At 25.3% G+C, this 26,758-nt stretch overlaps 1 protein-coding gene across 9 annotated transcripts in view; it reads left to right on the top strand.

The window, feature by feature from the left end:
• The window catches only part of LOC129619394 (protein sidekick), a 91,474-nt gene extending 65,164 nt beyond the window's left edge, over window positions 1-26,310 (top strand). For 2 of the 9 annotated variants that reach the window (XM_055534656.1, XM_055534647.1), the window contains 11 exons: window positions 14,089-14,208; window positions 16,438-16,593; window positions 16,761-17,195; window positions 18,041-18,244; window positions 19,946-19,963; window positions 20,080-23,310; window positions 23,374-23,652; window positions 24,021-24,041; window positions 25,023-25,343; window positions 25,409-25,737; window positions 25,804-26,310. In XM_055534656.1, coding sequence (XP_055390631.1) covers window positions 14,089-14,208; window positions 16,438-16,593; window positions 16,761-17,195; window positions 18,041-18,244; window positions 19,946-19,963; window positions 20,080-23,310; window positions 23,374-23,652; window positions 24,021-24,041; window positions 25,023-25,343; window positions 25,409-25,737; window positions 25,804-26,046 — 5,357 coding nt within the window. In that variant the 3' untranslated portion in view covers window positions 26,047-26,310. The remainder of the gene's footprint in view (window positions 1-14,088; window positions 14,209-16,437; window positions 16,594-16,760; window positions 17,196-18,040; window positions 18,245-19,945; window positions 19,964-20,079; window positions 23,311-23,373; window positions 23,653-24,020; window positions 24,042-25,022; window positions 25,344-25,408; window positions 25,738-25,803) is intronic. The other 7 variants (XM_055534650.1, XM_055534648.1, XM_055534654.1 and 4 more) reach the window with 7 other exon arrangements.
• Window positions 26,311-26,758: the final 448 nt, after the last annotated feature.

Below are 26,758 nucleotides of genomic sequence, written 5' to 3'. Positions count from 1 at the left end.
AAATTTGAATCCAAAATTCTTCTCATTTCCTAATATTTTTTAATATATATTAATGAAAAATATTTTTATTCTGCAATAATAATTAAAATTGAATGTGCATACGACTGCAATTTTCAATCTCCTACATCTCTTATTTATTTTTTAATGCTTCATTTTACAATGACCTCATAGACAAATTATTATATGTTTTTCCTTTGTTCTTTCTTTTTTCTTTTTTGTTAATTAAAATCTAAAATCAAAAGTTTTTGTCTCACAATCGAAATATCATCCATATATTATTTTCATTACAATATTTTGTGATTTGAAAAATGTACAAAAGTCTAATTATAGAAAATTTTGTACATTAAATACAAATATATGGCAATGATAAATAATATGTAAGATGTAAGAACATAAATAATAAGCATAGCAACTGGAAATTAATATTTGTATTGACAGAGTGTTTCAAATCTTATATTATTTCTTAAATGGTAATACCCGAGCCACAATCATAGTTATTTGTTCAGCCGTAATGTGAAAAACATTGTATGAAGCCGAAAACTGTATATAAAGAAGATTTGGAAGTATTTTACCAATTTCAAGTAATTTTTCGGATTTTTAAGTTATAAGCGTTGCAATTTAATTAAAAAACACAAATATTATTTGTCCGAGTCACCTATTTAAGAATGTAGGCATGTAAACTTTAACTACAATTCAATTGGTGTCTTACAGTCAAGAATATCAGAAAATTTATTAAAAATTTTGCATCGTATATTAAGTATAATTCAATGAAATATTGAAAACTTTAAGTGTGTCGGGATTTTCCTATTTTTTAAGGTCTAGTTTTCAACTTTTTAAAAATTTAAAGTCAAAACATGTAATGGATTACAATCAAATAAGTTCAAATTATTTTACAACAATCTAAGAAATAATTAAAAGCAGCTTTCTCTCACGATTGTTTTGTTAAATGAGATGTGTGTGTTCTCAATAGACACATTTCATACATATATATTTTGTTATACATACAAATATTTCGATTCTTTAATATTTCAAGGAATGTTACCTAGTATGAGACACTCTATTTTTTGCACATATTGTTTGTCCATTAAATAATAATATTTCATTCTTATAAATTTATAACTCTTAATATATTACGCACATACATACATATATTTACAATTTACAAATATAATGACTATGATACTTTTGTTATTATTATTATACATATACAAACATTGATATATTATTCATTTATATGCATTTAGGTATAATATTCTTAGACTATGAGGTTCATGTTTCAATATTAATAACATGTCTCTTAATTATAATAGAAAATTATATTTTTTTTTTTTTCTCATCATATGTCAAGCAAAAAATCATAAGTTTGTGCAACATAAATAAAGAATGTACATATATATATATAGATGTCTGTACATGTACTTGATTTTAGACAAGATATTTTATGAAAAAATACACTTGCAATGTGAGCTTATACACACTATATAAATCAATAAATGGAAATTTCAATTTTGGATAAATATTTTAGAGTAAAGAAAAACAAAAATATAAAATTTTGTTGATAATAAATTTTTGTTGATTTCATCAAATTTATACTTACGTACATACATTCTTACATACAAAATATAAAGAGAGTTTTTTCAAGTAAAATTCAGCTACAATAATTAAATTTTATATTTTTTGTGGTAGCCCTTAGATTTTGAACCGTCCAAGGTCATTGTTTCATAGAAATAATCAATTTTTCCATATCAAGTTATTTCCGAATTTTCGACCATTCTTCTGTTATAATATAAGGTCACTTTTAGATTTCGGTAGCCTTTTCGCCACACTGTTCTTTAAGTGCGCCCATAAATTCCCAATTGGATTGTGGGCTGGATTTTGTGATAGTGTGTCGAGTACTTATAAAGCAAACAGCTCGTTATCCCGATAAAATTTATAACGTTGAGCAAGAACAAATTTTTTGACACTGTTTACCTTTTTAATTTTTAAAATTTCTATAGATATTGTTGCCTATCTATATGACCATCTACATTAAAACCAGGTCTACCACCCTGTGACAAGATATACAACCACAAACCACTACAGACAGTTTTTCGAATTTCACAGTTGGTATAAAATTTTTGTTGTTTCAAGCCTGTTACGGTCTTTTCCAAACTTAAGTTGGTCTATAGCATAATTTTAGTTTCTTCAAAAAAAAATATTACATCGTTCCAGTAACCTTCTGGTTGAATCTGTTATGAGTTATATGATTTTAAACATTGCTTTCTTATATAACTCATAAATTGCAAATGATTAGATTGCATTTTGAATTTCACAGTGGAATAGTATTAAATTTCAGAATACAACTTAGAAAATTTCAGATCAACTCATTCATTACTATAAAAACATTCGCAATATTGAATCTACATATATACGAAATATGAATCATAGTACAAAATATGATTACGGTTTTCTGCTCATGCAGTAGCATATTATATAACTATTATATAAAAATTGGTAATCAACTATTATAAAAGTAATATATGTATATTATTAGTGAACCACATCGTATAACAAAAACTTCACTCATCCCCTTCATTCTACAGGACAGAAGAGGAGACAAGGAGGAACGGATAATCCTATAATTTTCAAGATCCTTATAACTTCAATTATACACAGGCCTAGATTATTTTAATCTTTATTATTTTATAAAATTATTAATAATAATTTATAAATTATATTTTCTTAAATTATCGATAGTGTTTTCGAGATTTTCTGAATTTACTAAAATTTTATAACATTTTCACATGAAATACTTAATCTTAAAATGTCTAACATTATAATTATTTAATCTTAGTGACATTCAAATTTTAATTCATTTTTTTTTTGTGTTCTCATTGGACAATATCAAATTATTTTAAGAAATTTCAAAATAGTTCTAAATGTATCTTACATTAATGAAAATTTTTGTTTATAAGAATACAATTAATTAACTAAGCACATTATTATGCAGATTCTATGAGTCTAGATACCAATACGTAATATTTACAATATTATTCTGATTATTAATGTTGTTCTTTTTTTGTTTTTTTAAATTCTCCATACAGATTTCCAATTAAGATGCAAACAAATTGAAAATAATTAGAGCATAAAGAAAATTTTCATGTTTATTTTATTTTTTTGAAATTTGAATGAATCTATCACATATACATATAAGTTAAATAATTGGATAGGGAAATCTAAATATATATATACATACATATATATACAAATATATATATAAAATCATAAAAAATGAAAGTTTCAAATATACTCTAATGTTTTAGTAAAAGTTTTTTTTCTTTAATTTTATAATTTTAATAATTTTTATGCAACTTTGCAATATTGAACTTAAAAATTTTTTATTTAAAAAAATTATGCTTTATAATAATTTTAAAGTTTTTTTTTTTTGAAATTTTAAATTTTCTCGAAATACAAAAAAAAAATATAAAATAAAAATTATTATTACACTTTAATAAGGTTGAAGGACAAGGTTACCTTATAATTCCTATAGGCCATTCTATTTCTAAGTGTAAACTTATGAAAATTATACATAACATATAATAGCTCAGTCACAAGGGTAGTTTTAAAAAGTAGTTCAAAGTCTACACTTCATATATTGTGGTTTGATAAGTAAGGTCCAAATATAACAAAACTAATTTATAAAGTGATAATTGTGATATTAAAATAAATTAATTAGTATAATGTGTGTACAGAGTAATCAGTCTTTTTCTTACACACAAAATTAAGAGCAATGTAATTAAAATTAACTCAATAAAAATTTCTTCATACAACTGTAAAAGAGAAGGTTGCATGTGTCACCACAATCTAAACAATACTTAGTAATCAGTATAAAACAATGTGAAGAGCAATTTGTCGACAAGTTCTTCATACCTATGTAGCTCAGTTGGTAAAGTTTCCGCCTAGAAAGCGCTATTCCACTGGTTCGAGTCCAGTTCGAGGAGAAAAATTTTTTAATTTTTCTGCCATTGAGTTAATATTAGTAGTACAATAGGCACAATACTTATTAATTAAACACATTGTATTAATAATTCATTAATTAAAATTATTTGTCGAATAAAATAGCAAGTGACTTTTGTATATTATAATCTAATCATCTAATTGATGGCTGTTTGATGATACTGATGCTGTCCGATTTTATGGTCTTATTTTCGGTATAGTAATAAGATTTTCTACAAGTATTTGTGTATGGATAATATCTCCTCGTGAAATTTTAATTTATTATACCTAATAATTTTCGATTAATTAATTCGTATTTTTCGATATTTCAGTTAGCCCTCTATAATCACATTACTCCACCTTAACTCAATAGCCTGCTAAATTTTGTTAAAAAATTTAAAGTAAAATACAACAGCACCAAATCAATATTAAATGTGTAAAATTAAATAATTAATATTAAAAAATTAATAAAATTAATAATTTATATAAAAATATTATTAATTTTACCCTTGTATTAAATTTTTAAATATTTTTATTTACTCATAATTTGATCAAAAAGTCTTTTGATCTGTCTACAAATATCAAAAATAAAACGTTTTCCTTTTGCAATTAAATTAGCATTAATGATGTTTTTTACCTTCTAAATTTCCATAAAGCACAAGTTCTGACTTTAATGCTTTTCAAACGTATTTACATAAAGGACATTTCCTGGTACATTATAAAATTAATTATTTTCCTTTTTTAATTGAAAATTGTACAGAATTTTTATTTATCTTTTATTTTTATTCTATTTTTTTTTTTTATTTTTGTAAAAACTTGACACATCCTTCAAAAACTTCAATGTTAAAACCACAAATTAGTTAACAAATATTTTCCAGTTGATCTCAAAAAATATAAAGACTAGCAAAAAAAAACAGTGAAGGACAGGTACCCTCTTCAACTAAAATTTTGTTTTTCCTGTTTTTGCTCTATGCAACTGGAAATTGCTTAAGGACGACAACTAAGTGTACATTTTTATTATTTTTATTTTATTTTTCTTTTTTGGCCTTTGTACGTACATAAACAAAATTTTATGTTGCATAACTAGAAGAAAACATTTCCTATATCTTCTGGGCAAAAAAAAAAAAAAAAAACAAAATAAAAAAATTCTACTTTAACAAGAAAATAATTTTTTTTTTGTTTTTGTCGTATACCTTTACATATTAATTTTTTATCCTTTCTTATTATTGCTATATGTATTTGAAATTTTCTCTTTAACTATACACACACACACACATAAAACATGAAGTAATAAATATTTATTTTTAGAGAAAAACAACAAAGAACAAAAAATACAATTTGAAAAGATAATTTTTTTTCCCCATTTTTATTTCCGTTAGGAAAACAAGCTAGTAAATTTTTGAAATCAAAACCTTAGTAAAAAAAAAAAAATTTCATTTTATTTTGCCCGTGCTTATTTTCAGGTTTTTTTTGTACTTCATGTATAAGGCAGAGTTAAGAGCTATCAAACGTAACTCATACAAATTTTGTGGTATAAGAGAAAGTTTGAATTAAGTTATATTTTAACCATCAAACAAAATTTGAGGACATTTATAATTCAAACATTCACAGAATCAAACTTTCATTGAATCAAAGAAAATGTTTGAATAATGTTTGATACCATACATAATGTAATAACATATAAACTAAAAATCGGTGTTTTAAAAGTAAATTTGACGGAGTTCGTCTCGAGTTTTTCTGAAAAATTATCTCCATTGGCAAAATTCATTTTTAGTAATTATAAATCGATAAACAAGATTGCTTGTTCAACGGGTCATACCTATTCAAAGACGGTGATATTCTAATTGCATTTCTTCCCATACATTCATTTCATACTCCCAACAAAACATGCTGTTGTTTCAAGAAGAAAATACGACGAAATATCAATACTCTTATTAGCAGTTTCGGACTCGATAAGTAACACTGTTGCTTGTTTCAAATTTTGCATTTATATAATAATAAATATCGGAAATCTATAATTTAAAATTATTTAAAGTTTTCTTTATAACCGCTCTCAACTTGTGCTGCTAAATACTAGACTCTATATTTAATTTTATTAAAAAAAATTAGACTCTAAAATAGACCAGATCAACTTAATGTTTTACTATTAATTTGTATTTATTTTGTTTTAATGACTATACAGGTATTTGGCATAACTGCAACTAGTTTCTATAAATAAAGTTTAATGAAACTACAAATTCAAAAAAACAAAGAAAAAATTTGTTAACCATTAAGAAAATTTCCCCATTAAAAAGGACATTTTCTGTTAGAACTTTGTCTTTGAAAAAGTAAATTTGTTACACAAAATAAAAAACGCAAGTATAGTGCAGTTGAGGGTAAAAAGATTTAAAGTTTGTTATCTCATAAAATGTAATTTTCAAACGATAAATAACGAGAAGAAGAGAGAGAAAGATTACAGAAACTGAAAAGATATTATTAAACAAAAAAAAATTTTTTTTTCATTCTTTTTATTTTCTACCGTAATATTTAAGAAATTTAAGAAAAAAAAGAAGCACAGTTTTAACTTTTGCTTTGATTCTTCCTTTCCGTCTACTCTTTTAAAATTCAACTGCAATAAGTATTTGTTGCGATAATGTTGCTATACATTAGATTCTATTACAGTAGATTTTATTTTGCCTTTGACCAACTTTCTGGATAATGTTAATGCTACTATATTTGTTTAACGAACAAGAAACAACTATTTAAAAGAGAAAAAAAAACCCCAACAATAGCTATATATTGAGTCTATAGATTTAAAATGATAAACACAAGGAGCATTAAAAATGGATAGGTAAATAAGAATTATTGCAAGGACATGAGTTTTTTCATTGCAATTGCATTACAAAAATGTTTATAGAAATTTTCTGTATTTTTAATATCAAAATTTTGTATGCTATTAGCAGGGATGACTTATATTTCGAGGGGTAAACTGACATAAGTGAAACTTGAGAAATATTTTGAGCAAAAAACCCAAAAGAATTCATAACAGAATTCAATAAAATTAAAAATTGATATTGACCTTAATTGGAAAAATTATAATATAGTGGCGTCTAGTGGCGGCAAACCCACAATAAATTATAAAATTTGTAATGAAATGAGTGTAGCTAAAAATTATAGAGAGTTTTGTAAAAAAATTTTGCTGTTCATAGTTCGAAACTTTGAAATGCTGGCCGAAATTAAACAGTATTGTTTTATATGATTTCGTGAGCTTAAGTCAGATTAGCATGTACAAGAAACAAATCATTTTTATTTCCAATTAAAATAATGACGTCTTTGCCAGCGACAAATGAGACTTTTATTACCACACCAGGTTTAGTTTTTGCTAAAATATTGAAGAAATCAGCAATTTGAATTTATTTCCCAATCCCATAAGCATATGCGAAGAACCCTTTAAATAAAAAATTTGCCCTACAATATAAAGATAAAAGTATTTTTTAGAGAAATACCTGATTTCCACAATCTCATTATTTAAATTGGATAAACAATTGCAGTAATTTTGTTAAAAACATCCTGTATAGAATTTATAATTTTTTCTATATGTAGTTTTTGACCTCGATTCGATTTACCTGGCATTCATTTAGATAGAGAATAAAACATGTATAGAACGTAAAAAAAATAAAAGTCTTACAATATTTGAAATAAAAAGTAAATAATGTTTAATTGAACGAAATATTTTGTTAAGGAACAAAAAATTGTGCACAGTTAATAGTTTAAAACGAAGCAAATATAAATATTAAATATGTAAAATACGCTATGATAATTACTAAAATAAACGTTGTAATGTCTATAAGTTTTCAAAATTAAATATTTGCAAATTAAATAAAATTCAAAATGATTTTCCATGCGTTTTCGTTAAACATACACTCTACATATTTGCGACGTGTTATACAAGTATTCATTAGTAAAACGGCTAAAAAACTCAAGTTCAGTATTGCTGTTGCATAACTACACAATTCAGCAATTACCACTTATAAGCTGAATTGTTTTATAACCAGGTATGTCCATGTCAAGAACACTGTCATATTTTATGAGCATGTGATTAAAAAGCATATGGCATAAAATTTTATGAAAACTACCAGTATTGCTTTTCTCTCTCAAAATCAACACATTTATCAATACAATTAAAATGACAACAGTGTTAAATGATTAGTATGGTACCGGCAACTCCATCCACTTATATATGGAACCATGACTTATGAAATATTTGTTTTCAGCTACAATAGTTGTTTAAAATTCGTTCTAACAAAAAACACCCTTCCAATAATTTTCATTTTAAAAGTTTCTATTATATTCTGTTATACCATTACCACTTTATTTTATCAAACAAAAATATTATATAGAATTATTTTAAACATCCTGCGTTACTATAATACAAACACATTAATATTATTTTTCTAAGCAATATGTCAAAATGTAAATTTATGACATTATTTATATTTTATTAAAGAAACTGACTGAAAATTAGTAGAAGGAAAATAATGTCAAATCATCCTGTCATGACATTTTTTTTTTCCTATGTTGAAAGTGACACACGCACGTATAGCTATATATGTATACATAAATAATACAAGCTACAAGTAATGAGAATTCATACAGAGGCAAAATTCATAGTGTATTTACTTATGCCTATATGCATAGTAAACAAAAACTGTTATACTGACATATCAATTAACTACAGTTAATTTTTTTTTCTTTTTTTTTTAACTTTTTTTTCATTTTTTTGTTTATTTTTTTTTTTTATCTGTATATGTATTTATTGTCAATTATTATTATTGTTAACATAATATTTAAAAGCTTTAAAAACATTTTTTATCCTTACAAAAAAAAAAGAAAAAATCAACCAAATAATAATAAATTGAATTGGGTAAAAATTGGATTTTAATTGGTTTTACCGACATTGAGTTTTTGATTTCAAAACACTTGGGTTGTTCTTTTTGTGGTTCTTCTAGCATGAAATTTTTGCTAATAAGTAGTAAGAGCTTGAAAAGAGAATTACAAGAAATTTTGCAAAATTACCCAAATTTCGATGGTATTCACAAAGCTGGATCATATAAAAAACCGAGGGAAAACTAAAATTAAGGATATATTCCTCTCTTCTTCTTGTTTATTTCGAAAAATTTCCTTCTTATAGGATATTTTTAAGAGTTAAGTGTTTTCGCTGATAAATCTTCGGTGAAACAAAATTATTGGTGCTATGAACTAATGGCTTGGTCTTATGAAGGAAATATAATCATTTGAGAAAATTTTATAAAAAATTACTTGTATATGATAAACTTATTTTTGATTGAAGTTAAGGTATGTGATGTAGAAAGCTATGAAGTGCTATAATTTTTAGAAGGGAGGGAAGTGATTAAAATTTTTCCTTGAAAAAAATAAGTTTCTATGGTAAAAATTTCCTTGAATACAAAATTTCATCCTTTCATATTTTAAAGGCTGTACAGAAGTTTTATAAATAGACACAGGAATAGACGGACGACCGCACGACCAGTGTAAAACAAATAAGTAATTTTTTCATTTTTTTACGAATAATCATAATCCGTTGTAAACATGATGTTTTTAAACTTTGACTCAACCTTAATACAAATATCGATTCGACATATGATTACTCGTAAAATAGCAATCTCTGAATACCTCAAATATTCAAAATATTTTTGTTAACAATCCAAAATATCTGCCATAATTTTCATTGTTATCCTAAAATTTTGTAAAATACAAAAAAAATTCAAAAGTATATTTGCATAATTACTTGACATATTTGTATGTATGTGTACATAAACATGAATATTGTTGATTATTACTAATAGGATCAATATGTAAATGTTTGGTATCCTTCGAAAAAATTGAAAAGTCAATGATGAAAAATGCCTTCGAATATAGGATTTTGTGTTTGTTTTTTTTTTCAGTTCCATTTCATGTTATTTTTAGTTAAGGATAACATAATATTTAATTTTCACCTATTTCTTTTTTTTTCTCATTTTTTTTATTCTCCTACAATTACTATATATTTTTGCTATTTCACCACATTTTTCATATCCCATTCCATAAATACGCAAGGATATTTTTTCATTTTAATTAATCATAAATATTTTTTTTTTGTTTTTACTTTTCTCTGTCATACTTTCTCATATTATATTTAAACATTAAAATACCTATATAATATATTGTTGCGTATACATATTCGTCCTTATATCCTTTAACAAAGTTTTTGGTGCTGTTATAATCAATGTGGGTAATCTTGTTATTTATTAGTACATTAATCCATTATGATATTACAGTATAGATAATGTATAAGAATTGAAAAATAACTAAAAGAAAAAAACAAATGGAAAAAGAAAAAGAATAATAACAATAATGGAAAAAATCGGATTCTTTTAGTGAAAGAAAATTTTAGTCATATTGTCGCCAACAATTTTATATTATACATACACGACTATTCATTAAAATCCTGTAAATTTTCTTTAATTTTCATTTGTTTTTGTTTTTTCTGTTTTTTTTTTTTTTGTTTTTTAATTAATGTACACATAATATGTGAGAACATAATTTTTATTTTGTATTCTTTAATATTATATTATCCTTTTTAATGGATTCATTTTAATTTCGTGAAATAATTATTTAAGTAATTTATTTATTTTATATATGTTTTATGTTCATACATGTGTATGTGTGTGTGCACAATATATAATTTACTAATATATATAGTATTGTATATGGGACACAACATAAAAATTGTAATAAATAATAATAAATTTTATGTACTACATTTTCTTCTGTACACATACTTATTTCTGCGAATATAAGCGTAAAGATATAAAATATTTCAACCAAAATTATTTCCTTATACAAAGTAAGAAATTTAAGGGCGGTTGCAGTCGTTTCCGTCAACTTTACAGTTTATAAAAAGATAGTCAAAATATGTCAATATGATTAAACGCTTCGGTTATACTTTAATTACTTATGGTATATGTGCTCTGTATATGGTTAAATATTGAGTAGTATTCCATATTACTGAGAGAGGAAAAAATTTTGAAGCTCATAAGGTACGAGTTTTACATATACTTGCTCAGATTTAAATTATAATTCAACTTTACCATATATATATTGCGCCTAGTTGTTGAAACGATCAGTTAAGAACGGAAAGAAACATAGAAGCTTATTTTCTGTCAGATAACCGGATCACTTAATATAGGAAACTCTGAAAAATTTATTATAAAATAAAAACAACTTATTGCGAATATTTTTTGTTTTTAATACCTTCGTTTTTGGAATACAATTATAAAGGAAGTCCTTTATACTTCAATGCTCACAAAATGTCTTTGTTTATCAAGTGTTATTTATTTATTCATATATTTTAAAATTATTTATTTATTACACATAAAATTAAATTTTTAATATTTCAAAAGTATAAGTTTTCCACATACAATAACCAACTAAATAAAATAAAATTTTATTAAAAAAAAAATTTAAATAATTTAATTATTATACTTTTAATTTACATACAAACAATAATAATCTTAAATATGAAATGAAATTTTATTTTCAAATAAATTAAAAATTTTAATTTTTGTAAAAATTTTCAAGACGGAAAATATTATGAAACAGATGCACATTTATTATTACAACAAATAATGTGCAGTATAAAAGTGATTTAATTATTTAATTTGCATATCCAAATATTATAAATAATTACGTGAATGCATAGTACACTTAGTTCTCGAATAATTCGTCATATATAAATTGCTCATATACTGTGCTCATATTGCATAACACAAACACACATATATATTGTATAATTGCAGAGATCCTCTTATCAGAGAAAATATTTTCTATTTTTTTTTTTTCGTATGATTAAAATGTAAGAAGATTTTAAAAGTTAAAAGTGCACAATTATTATTCTTACAAATACAAAAAATAACATTACAGTTTTAATGTTATAAAAATATGAAAACTCAATCATGTTAAAAGTTTAATAAAAGATTTTATAAAAATTATTTTTAAAAATTTGCATACTTTTAGTTTGAGCACAATTATAGGTTTTATACATATATGCATGTGTGTATTGAAAAAATTCAATTCCATTAAAATATTAACAGTTTTCATAATTTTAAATAAATTATTCATTCATGTATGTACATATATGTATGTATTTTGACATTTTTTATAATAAAATTGATTTATTCAGACATCCGTAATATTTTCGACGAGTAATTTAATTTTTCTCATTGTAATTCCGTATACAAATTTTTCTAATTGAGTTAAGAGTTTATTTTAATAGATGATTCAATTTCAATTAATAGAATATTTTTGCGTTTTTTTTTTTTGTACAATTTTCACAAAATCTTCTTAATTCGACATTTTAGATTTTTACGAGACTAAACGGAAAAATCTTGAACATGGTACGTAAAACCCTATATTTTTTTATTAAAGGTATCAAAAACCAATTTAACTTAGAAGTTTTGGAATTTTAATTAACCCTTCCAAATTCTCCTTTGCTTATAATAAAGATAATGTATTAAATTATAATTCGGACACTTTTTTACGTAAAAATAATTTCATCTACTAATTTCGAAAATTTTAGTTAAAAAACAAACTTGTAAACTTGTATCAGTTGTTATTGTATAATGTTATAAATCATAGATGTTATATTGAGATATTATTTTTAAGAGTGAATGAGATACCAAGAATTTTAAGAGAGTGATTTATTAAGAATGAGATATAATTGAGTGAAGAGCGAATTTAAGTGATTGTGTTGGTACAAAAGTGAAATGTAATGTTACGGTCAATACGTGATAGATAACAATAATGAATTAATCTATCTGGCTGTAACTAAATTTTATCTTTGAACCATAGATTTACCTCTCATATTAATCGAAATCACAAATCTTATTTTCATATTTGAAATACATATACAGTTTTCAATTAATTTTCTGTATCTTAAAATATATTAATAGAAATCTATCTCTTAATAGTTATTCACACAGACAAATTTAACAGTACTATATGCTACTACTGTTGTTTGCAATTATCAGCATAAACTGTACCCTATACGAAGATATTGAAAATATTAGTACTGCTATAAGGACATTCTTGTTTTAAAACCAACAAGAAATTGTAAATTTTTTTTTAATAAAAATTCTCTTATTAATAAAACAATCTTACATAATATACTAATTTATATGTTATTAATATACAAGCAAGTTATGCAGGCCTGTTTACAAAAAACACATTTTATTTAAAAGCATGTTATTATATAATATAAGAGCGCACTAAATTTTTATATTTTTTAATGTAATAAACAAAATTCTTATAATATTTATTTAGTTTTACACATTTCACTTAAGCACTGTAAATATTACAACCTTATAGCCATTCTCATACAAACGTACTATGATTATATACACAAACCTATATACACATAAATGTAGCTTATATGCAATTATTTTGATTTATTTTTTTTGCCTTCATACATACATACATACATCTTTGCACACTCGTATATTTATTTAAGAAATATCGTGCCAAAATATCACGACTCTGTTTAACGTTTTTGGAGAAAAAAAAAAGAAAAACAGGATATAATTTTCTCTTTTCTTTTTTTTTTTTGATTTCTTTATTTTTTGAGATTTTCCTTCACTTATACTTTTGTTTTTTTTTTGTTTTCTACACCAAAAAACCATTTATTCTCATATATTTAAATAACAAAAATAATAAAAAAAAAAACAACCAAAATAAAAAAAAAGTTTTACCTTTAACGTTGTTTTTTTTCGCTTTTGTTTTTTAAATTTTTAATATTTTTATACCTTATTTTAGTTCATTTTCCTGACATACATACAAATATCATACACATATGTAAATACCACAAAATTATACGTAAACATGTGCATGTTTTTTTATAAAAGAAGAATATTTTTTATCCAGGGAAATGAACTAAACCTGAAAAATTCTCATAAAAGTTGAAAAATATTAAAATAATAATAAAAAAAAAAAAAATTATTTTTCTTTCTCTTTTTTTTTCATTTTTGTGTTTGTGTGTCTCTCAATTTTCGTTATTTCGTAAATATTATACAAATAAATTAGCAACAACCCCAATTATGGAAATTCCACCAAAAAATGTTACCGCTTTAGATGGTAAAGATGCGACAATAACGTGTAAAGCTGTTGGTGCACCAGCACCTAATATTACCTGGGTATATAACGGTAAGTTTAATTTTTACTTTTTCCTTTTTGTTTGTTTTTTTATAATATAACAGTATATTTGTATATGTATATATACATATATGATACTTTGTATAATTTCTTTTTATATTTTGTTTTTGTTCGTTTGTTTATTTGTTTATTTTGTTTGCCTTGTTTATTTAGTAAAGGATTATACAATTTTAACAATTAAGAAATTTTCATTCGGAGAAAAAAAAATATAAAAGCCGAAATGTATGCAATCTTTTGATATTCTCATTTTTTTTTTAACTGAGTTTTTAGTTCTTTTTTTTTTTTTTGTTTTTGAAATAAAAAGAGTACAGTAAAATGACGATTAAAATATTTTTGTTGTGGTTTTCGGGATAATTCTCTGCGTTCAAAAAATTAACGCAGAGAATATAATACGAAAAATCAGAGTTCAGATACAAAGATTAATAAACAGGTAGTTCTTTTTCCCAAAATTTCAATCAATTACAAATAATAATTGAAGCAATAATTACATTTAATAAATTAATCACTCCACAAATTCTTATAATAATGAAAGCATTTTATAGGTAGGAAACCGGTTTTAAAGTGTGACATATTATGATATGAGCATATTCATATAGTAAATAGATCTTAAAACCTATTAAAAACCCAATCTTCATTAAGTTGACTTCCATAAGTTAAAAATGCTTGATGCATATGACCAGTTACTTCATTTTCAAATAATAATGAAAATGATGATTATAGGCAATTAAATTTCAAAAACAATTAGTACGCAATCCCAAAGAAAATATCGTAGGTTAAAAAGCAGAAAGCACTAAGGGCATTTTTTGAGAATTCGGATTTCAAAGATGAATTAAATCAGAATAATATAATCTTTGTTTTGGCAAAAAATCATGCAAATCCAGAATATAGTTTCTAAATCCAGAAATTAAAGAATCGAATTGCATTAATTGATTAGTTTTACAATTTTACGATTTTTTCAAATTGAATTTACTCAAAACACAGTTTCCTGACTTAATGCTTTCTGCTTCTTAACCGACGATATGAAAATAAACATTTTCATGTTTTACTAACCCTAAAAGCTCTCTTACACTATAAAGTTGTTTGGCTTATATTCTCGATGTAGATCTCTTAAAACATATATAGTTCAAATATCAAAGGCTTGCAAATAAAATAGCAATAAAAATATCGTGTATAAATTAATAATTTAAAAGCAGAGTATTCTTTAATGACTTCAAAATTTACACACTTAAATTTTTACTTTACTGTATTACAATATACTTACAATTATTAAGTCTATTTAGAAAAGAAATTAAAAAAATATAAAAAGTTTTTCATTTGGAGCACATTTTATTCAAAGCAGACACATTTACATATACCCATACAATTTTTATATTGTATAGAATTAAAAGGATTGTGTAATGTGTATAATTTAAAATGAATACTAAAATAAAAAACAATACCCATAGTAAATTTTTTGTATAGGTACAGATTAACACAGGTAAATCCTTTCAAAAACGAAAAAAAAATTAAAGTATCACATAATCAAATGTGTAATTTTAGATTAAAATTAAATGTTTTTTGTTTTTTTTGTTAAAGATATATTCACATTTACCTACGTATATATACGTTAAAAAGGATAATACTTTATGATTTATAATTAAATTTGAAAAGGATTAAAAGTGTCAATTTGAATCAAATATCCCTATTATAGGGTATTCTGAAAAGAAAAATAAAAATTAAAGGTCTTTAATTGGACAGGTTAAATTTTATTCTTCAATTAAATTGTAATTTTTTTGAAAAATTATTCCAGAAAAAATTGCTCCCATTTAATTGTTATATGAATGGAAGCAATATAAATTTTGAAATTTACTGAAAGAATATTAATTAAAGGCTTCTTTTTAAAAAATTTTAACCTATTTATACGGTTGTCCACATATTTTTGAGACCCTTAAACGCATTAAGGATAAAATTTTAATTTGTTAAAGTACTCATTGTGCTGGATATTTCTGAAATAAAATGACAGTTTTCTTTTGTAAATTTGTAGATTTTTAAATTGTTATACTAATTGTTATATTAATTATTTAAAAGTTACAACAATTTATTTTTAAAATTACTAATATTTTATTTATTTTTTCTCTTTCTATTTTAAACTTACAAAAACTATCAATTATGCTTTGTGTTGTAATGACTTACAATATATATATATATATATATATATATATACACATATATATAATATAGAAACTAAACTCGTTGAAATAACGAGCCGTTTTCAAATTCTTGATTCTGGTGATTTACTAATATCAAATGTACGAGAAAGTGATGCTGGTTTGTATTCTTGTGTTCGATCAAATGAAGCTGGTACTGTATCTGGAGAAGCATATTTAAGTGTTTTAGGTAATTATATGATTTAAACAAATATATATAGAGATTATTATTATACCGTCTATATTAAATTTTATTTTATTATAAAACTAATCAATTGATTAACTTAAATTTCGTATTTAATGTAAAAATTCAAAATAAAAATTAATTTTTTTATTTTGTTTTTTCTCTTTTACTAGTTCGAACACAAATAATTCAACCACCAGTTGATACAACAGTTTTATTAGGTTTAACAGCAACAATGCAATGTAAAGTATCAAGTGATCCAACAGTACCATATAATATTAATTGGTATCGTGAAGGTCAAACACAAACACCAATACAAAATTCACAAAGAATTAAAGTACAATCAGATGGTACATTAGAAATACAAGCAGTTAGAGCTGCTGATGTTGGTTCATATTTATGTGTTGTAACATCACCAGGTGGTAATGAAACAAGATCAGCACGTTTAAGTGTTATTGAATTACCATTTGCACCAACAAATGTTAATGCTGAACGTATTGATTCTGTTAATCAACAACGTGCAATAAATGTATCATGGACACCGGGTTTTGATGGAAATAGTCCAATATTAAAATTTATTGTACAAAGACGTGAAGTATCTGAATTAGGTATGAATTGTATTATTTTTGGTTATTATTTTGGTTGAAAAATATGATTAAAATTTTTATTGTTTATTGTATTAATATAGTTTTAAAATGTTGATGACTTATTATTTTGTTCTCGATTAAAGAACCCATTGAGCTTACAGTGTATTTATAGTATGTATTACTGTTACCGCCTATTAATAATAGTATACGCGTTCACCTACTGCCGCGGTCCTTAAAACCATAGATTCTTAAATCAATATAGATTTGTGCTAAAGTAGAACGGAATAAATGTGCGATCGTACTTGTTCAACTTTGCCTTTGGCTGTAAGCTGGCTGAAAATTAAACCTCTTATTTTTGGTTTCAATATTCAAGGCAGCCTTTCGCGTTACATTGAAAATAGTGTTAGCCTATTGTTATGCAACAAAAATATTTTTCAGATTCAAAATATCTCATACAAAATCACTCATCGGCCTAAAGATTTTTTAAAAATATTATTAATTGTGCATAATAAGTCATCTAAATAGATTTTTAGTGTTAAAATAATATTATTTTTGCATGCTTACATTTTTTTTTACATTTTGCAAAAGCACAGTAATTATTAAAATTTAGTAATTTTATATTTTTTTGTTTCTCTCTCTCTCTTTTTCTCTTTTTATCACATGTAATAATAAATCCTGTACTTAATACAAAACGTAATTTGAAAAAAAAAAAATTAAAACAAAAATATGTATATCGCACTCTTTTTCTCACATTTTTTAATTTTGGCAAATAACATAATTAATTATGCGTAAAATTTATATAAATTTGTGTTTGTATATGTTTTTCGTGTTAAAAACAACAAAATTTCAAAAAAAAAAAAATTAAGTAACAGGAGAATTTTCAGGTCCAATACCAGATCCATTTTTAAATTGGGTTACAGAATTAAGTAATGTTTCATCGAGCCGTAGATGGATTTTATTAACAAATTTAAAAGCGGCTACCACATATCAATTTCGTGTTAGTGCTGTTAATCGTGTCGGAGAAGGTTCACCATCTGAAGCTAGTAATATTATTGAATTACCACAAGAAGGTAAGTTTATCGTTTTACAAAATATTTTATCTGTTATAGCTCAATACTTCATTAACAAAAAATAACACTTGTTTATGTTTAACACTTAATTTTTGTTTTTTTATTTAATATTATTTGGTTAATTTCCAAAAAAAATCTGCACTTTAGTTGATAATTAATGTAAAATTTTTCTTACACCTATTTTAAAATTTTTTTAATTTTTTTTTTGTTAATATTATTTATATACGCTTACAATATTTATGTAGTTGCCACTCTATAACAATCTGAACTTAATCAGATTTTCTATTTTGGGGACTTTTAATTTTTTACTTAAATATTTTTTAATTAAATTATTTTAATTTAAAGATTAATTTAATATCATTTAAAAAATCAAAACGCCTCACGTTTTGCAATTTTACCCCTTTAATTCGAATTCAAACTTTTAAATGCCGACTTCTATAAAAATTAAAATTTAAGTTTGCCAAACATTAAAATTAACTCACAAAAATTGAATTCCACACTGGCATAATTCTAACTTTTCTATATTTTCCATATAAACAGCGTTCTATAACAGACAAAATTCTAGTTTCTTCAGCAGTCCTAATTGGAGTTCCAGGCATTCGAAATTCTAGTTTTTTATTAATTTTCCAGTTTGACAGAATTCCAGTTTTTAAATATTTTTTATATATAAGTAGCTAGTAGCACTCAAAACGATCAATTATATTCTAGAGTTTTGAACATTGTCCATATGAAACACATTCCAGATAGACAAAATTCTAATTTTTAAATAGTTTTCACATAAATATAGTCTTCCATGCAAACATTATTTTATTTTTTGAATGTTCAAAACTACAATTCAAATATTTGATTCATAATTATAAAATTATTGTATAAGTTTAGTTTTGTAAATTTTACGTATTAAAACAACCTGTAGATTAAATACGTAAACGTATACAACAGACACGTTGTGTACGTGTATAACAGATTAAAACCTGTAGATATATGTACACGATGTATACCTAACAAAAACTACTTATTATTGGAATTAATATCTAAAATAAGATTATTGAGCTCTTGTTATATTATATCGTGGCATAACCTTAGAACAGGATAAAATTTTATGTACCACTCGTAAAACAATAGTGCCTTCATATAACCATTATTATTCATATACTTTGTGTAGCTTATTAAATGTATAGCTAAATAGTCCAAATACTAAAACCAATCCAATAAATTTAAAAATATTGTTGAAACATAATGGAATACCAATTTTTTTTTAATAATGCACTAACTATGTTAATTTTAGAAACTCTTCAAGTGCAAATGCACACATGTTATACTTGCAATTAATTTTAGAATAGAAAAACAAAATAAAAACAAACTCAATTCCAGTTCCCCCCTCCTATCCAATTCCACTGAATTTTTATTAATGAACTTTATTCAAATTTTCATTTTAATTTTATCTAATTTTAAGTTCATTTTAACATTTTATTTCATTTCCAAAATATTTCATATTTATACAAAAGAAAACAAATATTTTGTATTAAAATTATATTAAATAATTTATTAACATTTATTTATTGTTAAAACTTTTTACTAATCGTAACTAATATATATATTTTCCCCCCACAAAATAAAAAAAAAATTAACTTAAAAAAAAAACCAACTAAAAAAATTAAAAACTAAAAAAATTGTAACAAAAAAAATGGCTTTCTAATGTAGAATTACCGCTTGAAAGAGGTATATAATAAATTCACTATTTTATATTTAATTAACAAATAAATATTTTATGCATTTAAAATTAACAAAATATTTAATTAACATTTTCTTATTAAAATTTTACAAAAAAAAAATAGCACCCTCTGGACCACCAGTAGGATTTGTGGGTTCAGCACGTTCATCATCAGAAATTATTGTTCAATGGCAACCTCCATTAGAAGAACATCGCAATGGTCAAATATTAGGTTATATTATTCGATATCGACTCTATGGTTATAATAATAGTCCATGGACTGAAAGAAATATAACAAATGAAGCACAACGTAATTTCTTAATACAAGAGCTAATAACATGGAAAGATTATGCAGTACAAATTGCTGCTTATAATAATATGGGTGTTGGTGTATTTACTGAAGCAGCAAAAATTAAAACAAAAGAAGGTATACCAGAAGCACCACCAACTAATCTTAAAGTTGTACCATATAATTCAACGGCAGTTAAGGTATCATGGAAACCACCAAATCCACAACAAATTAATGGTATTAATCAGGGGTATAAAATACAAGCATGGAAATATGATATAAATGAGGGTGAAGAATATGAATGTGAAGCAAGAATGATTACTGTTCCACCAAGTTTAGTTGATCCATTAGCAGAACAAACGGCAATATTAGATGGTTTAGATAAATTTACATCATATAATGTTACAGTTTTATGTTTTACCGATCCTGGTGACGGTGTACGTAGTGATATGATACCAGTTAAAACAATGGAAGATGTTCCAGATGAAGTTGCTTCATTCAATTTTATGGATATTTCAGATAGAGCTGTTAAGGTTGTATGGTCACCACCACGAAATAAAAATGGTATATTAAGAGGTTATCAACTTAGATATCAGGTGAAAGATACACCAGATACACTGAAATCATTAAATTTAACAGCTAATCAAACAAATGTAATGATAACACAACTTCAAGCAACAACACACTATTGGTTTGAAATAACAGCGTGGACTAAAGTTGGTCCAGGTCCAGCAAAAACTGCAACAATACAATCTGGTGTTGAACCAGTTCTTCCACATGCTCCAACACAACTTGCTCTCTCTAATATCGAAGCATTTTCAGTAGTTTTGCAATTTACACCCGGTTTTGATGGAAATTCATCTATTAGTTTATGGACGGTACAAGCTCAAACTGCTCGAAATCAAACATGGTTTACTATATATGAAGTACATGATCCAGATGCAACAACATTAACCGTTATCGGATTAGTCCCATTTACATCATATCGATTAAGGCTTATAGCAACAAATGTAGTAGGCCCATCAGAACCATCTGAACCTACAAAAGACTTTCAAACTATACAAGCCCGACCTATGCATCCACCTCTCAATGTTACTGTTAGGGCAATGAGTGCTACTGAATTAAGAGTACGTTGGATTCCACTTCAGCAAACAGAATGGTTCGGTAATCCAAGAGGTTATAATATAACATTCAGACAAATTGATTCAAATGACAAGAAAATGACTGCTCCTATGAGTGTTTTGATTGAAGATCACACTGCGAACTCACATATTTTAGATCATCTTGAAGAATGGACTGCGTATGAAATTTTAATGAACGCATGTAACGATGTCGGTTGCTCTAAAGACAGTCCAAAAGCTATAGAAAGAACAAGAGAAGCAGTGCCCTCATTTGGCCCGATTGGGGTATCTGCAAATGCTACATCATCAACTACCATTGTCGTAAGATGGAATGAAGTTCCAAAAGCTCATCGAAATGGGCAAATTGAAGGTTACAAAGTTTTTTATGGTGCTTCAAGTCGAAATGGACTTGTTTTACATAAGACTATATCAAATAACTCTTCGTTTACTACAACTTTGACTGAACTGAAAAAATATGTAGTTTATCATATTCAAGTACTCGCTTATACAAGACTTGGGGATGGCGCACTTAGCTCACCACCAGTACGTGTTCAAACTCATGAGGATACTCCTGGAGCTCCCTCAAATGTATCTTTCCCAGATGTTACAACATCTACGGCAAGAATTATTTGGGACGTTCCAGAAGAGCCTAATGGAGAAATTTTAGCTTATCAAGTAACATATTCATTAAATGGAAGCTCGAACCTAAATTATTCTCGAGAATTTCCACCTTCCGATAGAACATTTCGAGCCACACAACTTTTGTCCGAAAAGTATTATATGTTTAGTGTAACAGCACAAACCCGACTGGGTTGGGGAAAAACTGCTTCTGTTCTAGTTTATACAACTAATAATCGTGATCGACCGCAAGCTCCGTCTGCTCCTCAAATATCACGTAGTCAAATTCAAGCTCATCAAATTACATTTAGTTGGACTCCTGGTCGAGATGGATTTGCACCATTACGTTACTATACAGTTCAAATGAGAGAAGATGATACTAAGTGGACATCTTTACCTGAACGAGTAGATCCAACCGTTACATCATATACAGCCATCAATTTAAAACCACATACAACATATCAATTCAGAATACAAGCAACAAATGATCTAGGTCCATCTGATTTCAGCAGAGAAAGTATAACTGTTCGTACACTACCAGCAGCCCCATCAAAGGGTGTATCTGGTTTAAAAGTAGTACCAATAACTACAACCAGTGTGAGAGTGCATTGGAATCCTTTAGAAAAATCACTTTGGAATGGTGATTCAGCTACAGGTGGTTACAGAATCCTATATCAACCTATTTCGGATTTTCCAACTGGCTTGGAAGCAACACCAAAACAAGATGTTATGGGAATAACTTCAGAATCTGTTATTTTAGCAGATCTAACACAAGACCGAAATTACGAAATAATTGTCTTACCTTTCAATTCTCAAGGAACAGGGCCGCAAACCCCTCCAGTAGCAGTATATGTAGGTGAAGCTGTTCCGACTGGCGAACCTAGAGCTGTTGATGCAGCACCAATTTCTAGTACAGAAGTTCGATTGCGTTGGAAACCACCAAAACAAAATATGCAAAACGGTGATTTGCTTGGTTATAAAATTTTCTATTTAGTAATTGATTCACCACAAGAATTGGAAGAGGGTCGAAAACATGAAGAAGAAATTGAAGTAGTACCAGCTACTACAACAACACATAGTTTAGTATTTTTAGATAAATTTACAGAGTATAGAATACAACTTTTAGCATTTAATCCAGCTGGTGATGGTCCCAGATCACCGGCGATAGCTGTAAAAACATTACAAGGATTACCAGGTCCACCACAAAATTTAAAATTTGAAGATATAACAATGCAAAGCTTAAAAGTATCATGGGATCCACCAAAAATGAAAAATGGAGAAATTTTAGGTTATCTTGTTACATACGAAACAACAGAAGAAAATGAAAGTAAGTACAATAAATTCTTGTTTAAATAACAAAATTTTTTTTTTAAATTTCCAATTACAATAGAATTTAGCAAACAAGTAAAACAGAAAGTCACTGGCACTAATCTGATAATTCAAAGTTTAGAAGAAGAAGTCACATACACATTTACCGTACGTGCTCAAACAATTGATTATGGCCCTGCAATTAGCGGTAATGTTACAACAGGTCCACAAGATGGATCACCAATAGCACCAAAAGAATTGATTTTATCAAAAACTGTATCAAGTGTTGAAATGCATTGGGTAAATGGACCATCAGGACGTGGTCCAATTCTTGGTTATTATATTGAATGTAAAAAGAGAGGTAAGTTTGTTTTAGGAATTAGTTCTATAGAAATCTTAAATTTTTACGGTATTTTAGTTTCAGAAACAATGTAGTTATATTTATTAATATGGAATTTTAATTTTATAGTTTCATTCTGTTGAAATTTCTTGGATAAAATTTCAAAGCGCTTATTATGTATTTGTAAACAATGCTAAGCGCTAATAGCAAAAGAATTTTGAAATTTTATTCAAATATTATTTTTAAATTCCGATTTTCTAGTTTTTTTTTTTATTACAATTAAGATTTAATGGTGTTTTGGTGTAGGTTTTGTACTTTAAAATTAAAATAAAATTTATATTTCTTTTCTTCCATACGCTAACTTTTAAATTTTTTATAACAATGAGTAGAAAGGCAACCTAGTTATTTCTGTAAGTATTTAATTGGGAATTTACCTAAAATTTTGAATCCATTGTATAATAAGCACATTGAATTCATTTTTTAATTTCATTATAATTTTGGTATTCATTCATTTAACAAACTAATTTAATTTCACTCATGTTAATTTTTATTTATTTATTTAAAGATTTTAATACTTTATATTGATTTATTAACTTATTTTTTATTTGTTTGAACTTCCTTTAAGATCAGAATTGTAATCGATTTAAGATCAGAATTGCTTTGCCAATTGCTGAATTGTGTATTGATATGGTATTATTATAATTCCGATGTAAAGGTTCATTTTTCGGAAATATTACCTGTAAATGGCTCCTATAATATATTAGATCAATAAATAATTTACAAATCACCAGCGGATATTCACTTTTGCAGCCCATTTCAATTTAACTTATAATTTCCAACTTTATTATGCAGTCGGGCCACAATAGATTTGTAAAATTTTCAATTATTTCAACTGATGAAGAAAGCAGTACCTTGCTGACTTAATTTTTGTGCCTTACATTATGTAGTGTAATCAATTTAAGCTTCAATTAACCTAAAGCAAATTAATGAATATCCAAATGGTCATTAGAAAATTATTTGAAATTTACTCCTAAAAAAATTAAAAAGGTGTGACATCAATATTAGCACTGAGTACTTTCCACTAACTTCTTGGCTAAAATTCTTTTTTTTAACATTATTTCTTAATTTCTATTAAACTAGTTTATCTGTATATAAAAACTTTTCCTAATAATTCTCAGCTTTTATATTAATATTATTTATTTATATTATTTATATTATCATAATATTTTATTTATTAAATACCTTAGTTAACATTTTTATAATATTATAATTTATTTATTAATAAAAATTTTATATACGTAGGTACATAATGGCATTCTAACTCACGATCATTAAGCATCTATATAATTTTAAATATTTTATTCTTATATGAAATTTAATTTTTTAAATAGATGATGCACGTTGGGAAACTATAGCACGTACAACAAGCGGACCAATGCAAGAATTTATTGTTAGTTATCAATCATTATTGCCATCAACACCATATACATTTCGTGTTATTGCATATAATCGATATGGTATATCATATCCAGCATATTCAAAAGATTCAATTTTAACACCATCAAAATTATATTTGGAATATGGTTATTTACAACATAAACCATTTTATCGGCAAACTTGGTTTATGGTTGCATTAGCAGCAACATCAATTGTTATTATAATTATGGTTATTGCAGTACTTTGTGTTAAAAGTAAAAGTTATAAATATAAACGTAAGTTATTTCATTATTATATACCATTACAAAAAATTGCAATTAATATTATACTGTTGTTATAGAAGAAGCACAAAAAACATTAGAAGAATCAATGGCAATGTCAATTGATGAAAGACAAGAGCTTGCATTAGAATTATATAGATCTCGACATGGAGTTGGTACTGGTACATTAAATAGTACTGGTACTTTAGGTCGTGGTACATTAGGTCCATTAAATAAAAAAGCACCACGTCCACCACCACCGGCAGCATTAGGTAAAAGCCCACCAAGACCATCACCAGCATCTGTTGCATATCATAGTGATGAAGAAAGTTTAAAATGTTATGATGAAAATCCAGATGATAGTAGTGTAACAGAAAAACCATCTGAAGCTAGTTCAACTGATTCTCAAGTAAGATTTTATATTTTTCAATTAACAATTGAATTTATAATAATAAAAATATATCTTTATTTTTAGCATTCCGAAAGCGAAAATGAAAGTGTTCGTTCTGATCCACATTCATTTGTTAATCATTATGCCAATGTTAATGATTCATTAAGACAATCATGGAAAAAACAAAAACCAGTAAGAAATTATTCAAGTTATACAGATTCAGAGCCAGAAGGTAGTGCTGTTATGAGTTTAAATGGTGGTCAAATAATTGTAAATAATATGGCGAGATCACGTGCACCATTACCAGGTTTTTCATCATTTGTTTGACAGTCAACAGAATTTTAAAAAATTAAATCGATAAAAAAAAACGCATACACAAAAATATTACTTTTTTTTTTTTAATTATAAATAAATTAATTGCATTTAAATTATAATTTCTAAGAAAATTAATTAAAAATTAAAATAAATTGTATTAAAAAACAAAAAAAAAAATTATTGTTTTTAGAAAATGAAAAAAAAAATTGTATAAATATATTTTTGTAAAAGTATTTTGTATTTTTGTTTTTATTTTTATTGTATTTATGTTTTTTTAAATTTGAATTAACCTTTAAGTAATTATTATTTTTAAAAAAAATTTTATTTAGTCATAAATTTCATTTTATTTTATTTTTTTTCATATATTCAAATTCAATGCAAATTTATTGTTTAATTCATAAATGTTCATTTTTAATTATTTTAATTTTAAGTTTTAAATTAATAAAATAATAATTTTTGTTTTTGAATATTTTTGTAAAAAAAAAAATGCAAAAAAATATTGCTAAAAAAAATGTATACAAACAAATGTATAACAAAAATTTTTATTGTATTGAAATGTTGCGAATCATTTTTGTTTAAAATAAGAAAACAACAGTACTTTCAAATCGCTTTCGAACAGTTAAATTTTATAATTCCAATAATTACTTGTAAAATGTAGAAACTAATTGTGGTTTTCACGTTTTTTTATGTAAATTGTATAAAATTAAAATTTTACTCAATTTCG

This window comes from Condylostylus longicornis, unplaced genomic scaffold (assembly GCF_029603195.1).
Source record: "Condylostylus longicornis isolate FDR11 unplaced genomic scaffold, ASM2960319v2 ptg000013l, whole genome shotgun sequence".
Classification (NCBI taxonomy): Eukaryota; Metazoa; Arthropoda; class Insecta; order Diptera; family Dolichopodidae; genus Condylostylus; species Condylostylus longicornis.
Note: the sequence above shows the minus strand (reverse complement) of the source record. Positions and strands in the feature narration are given on the sequence as shown.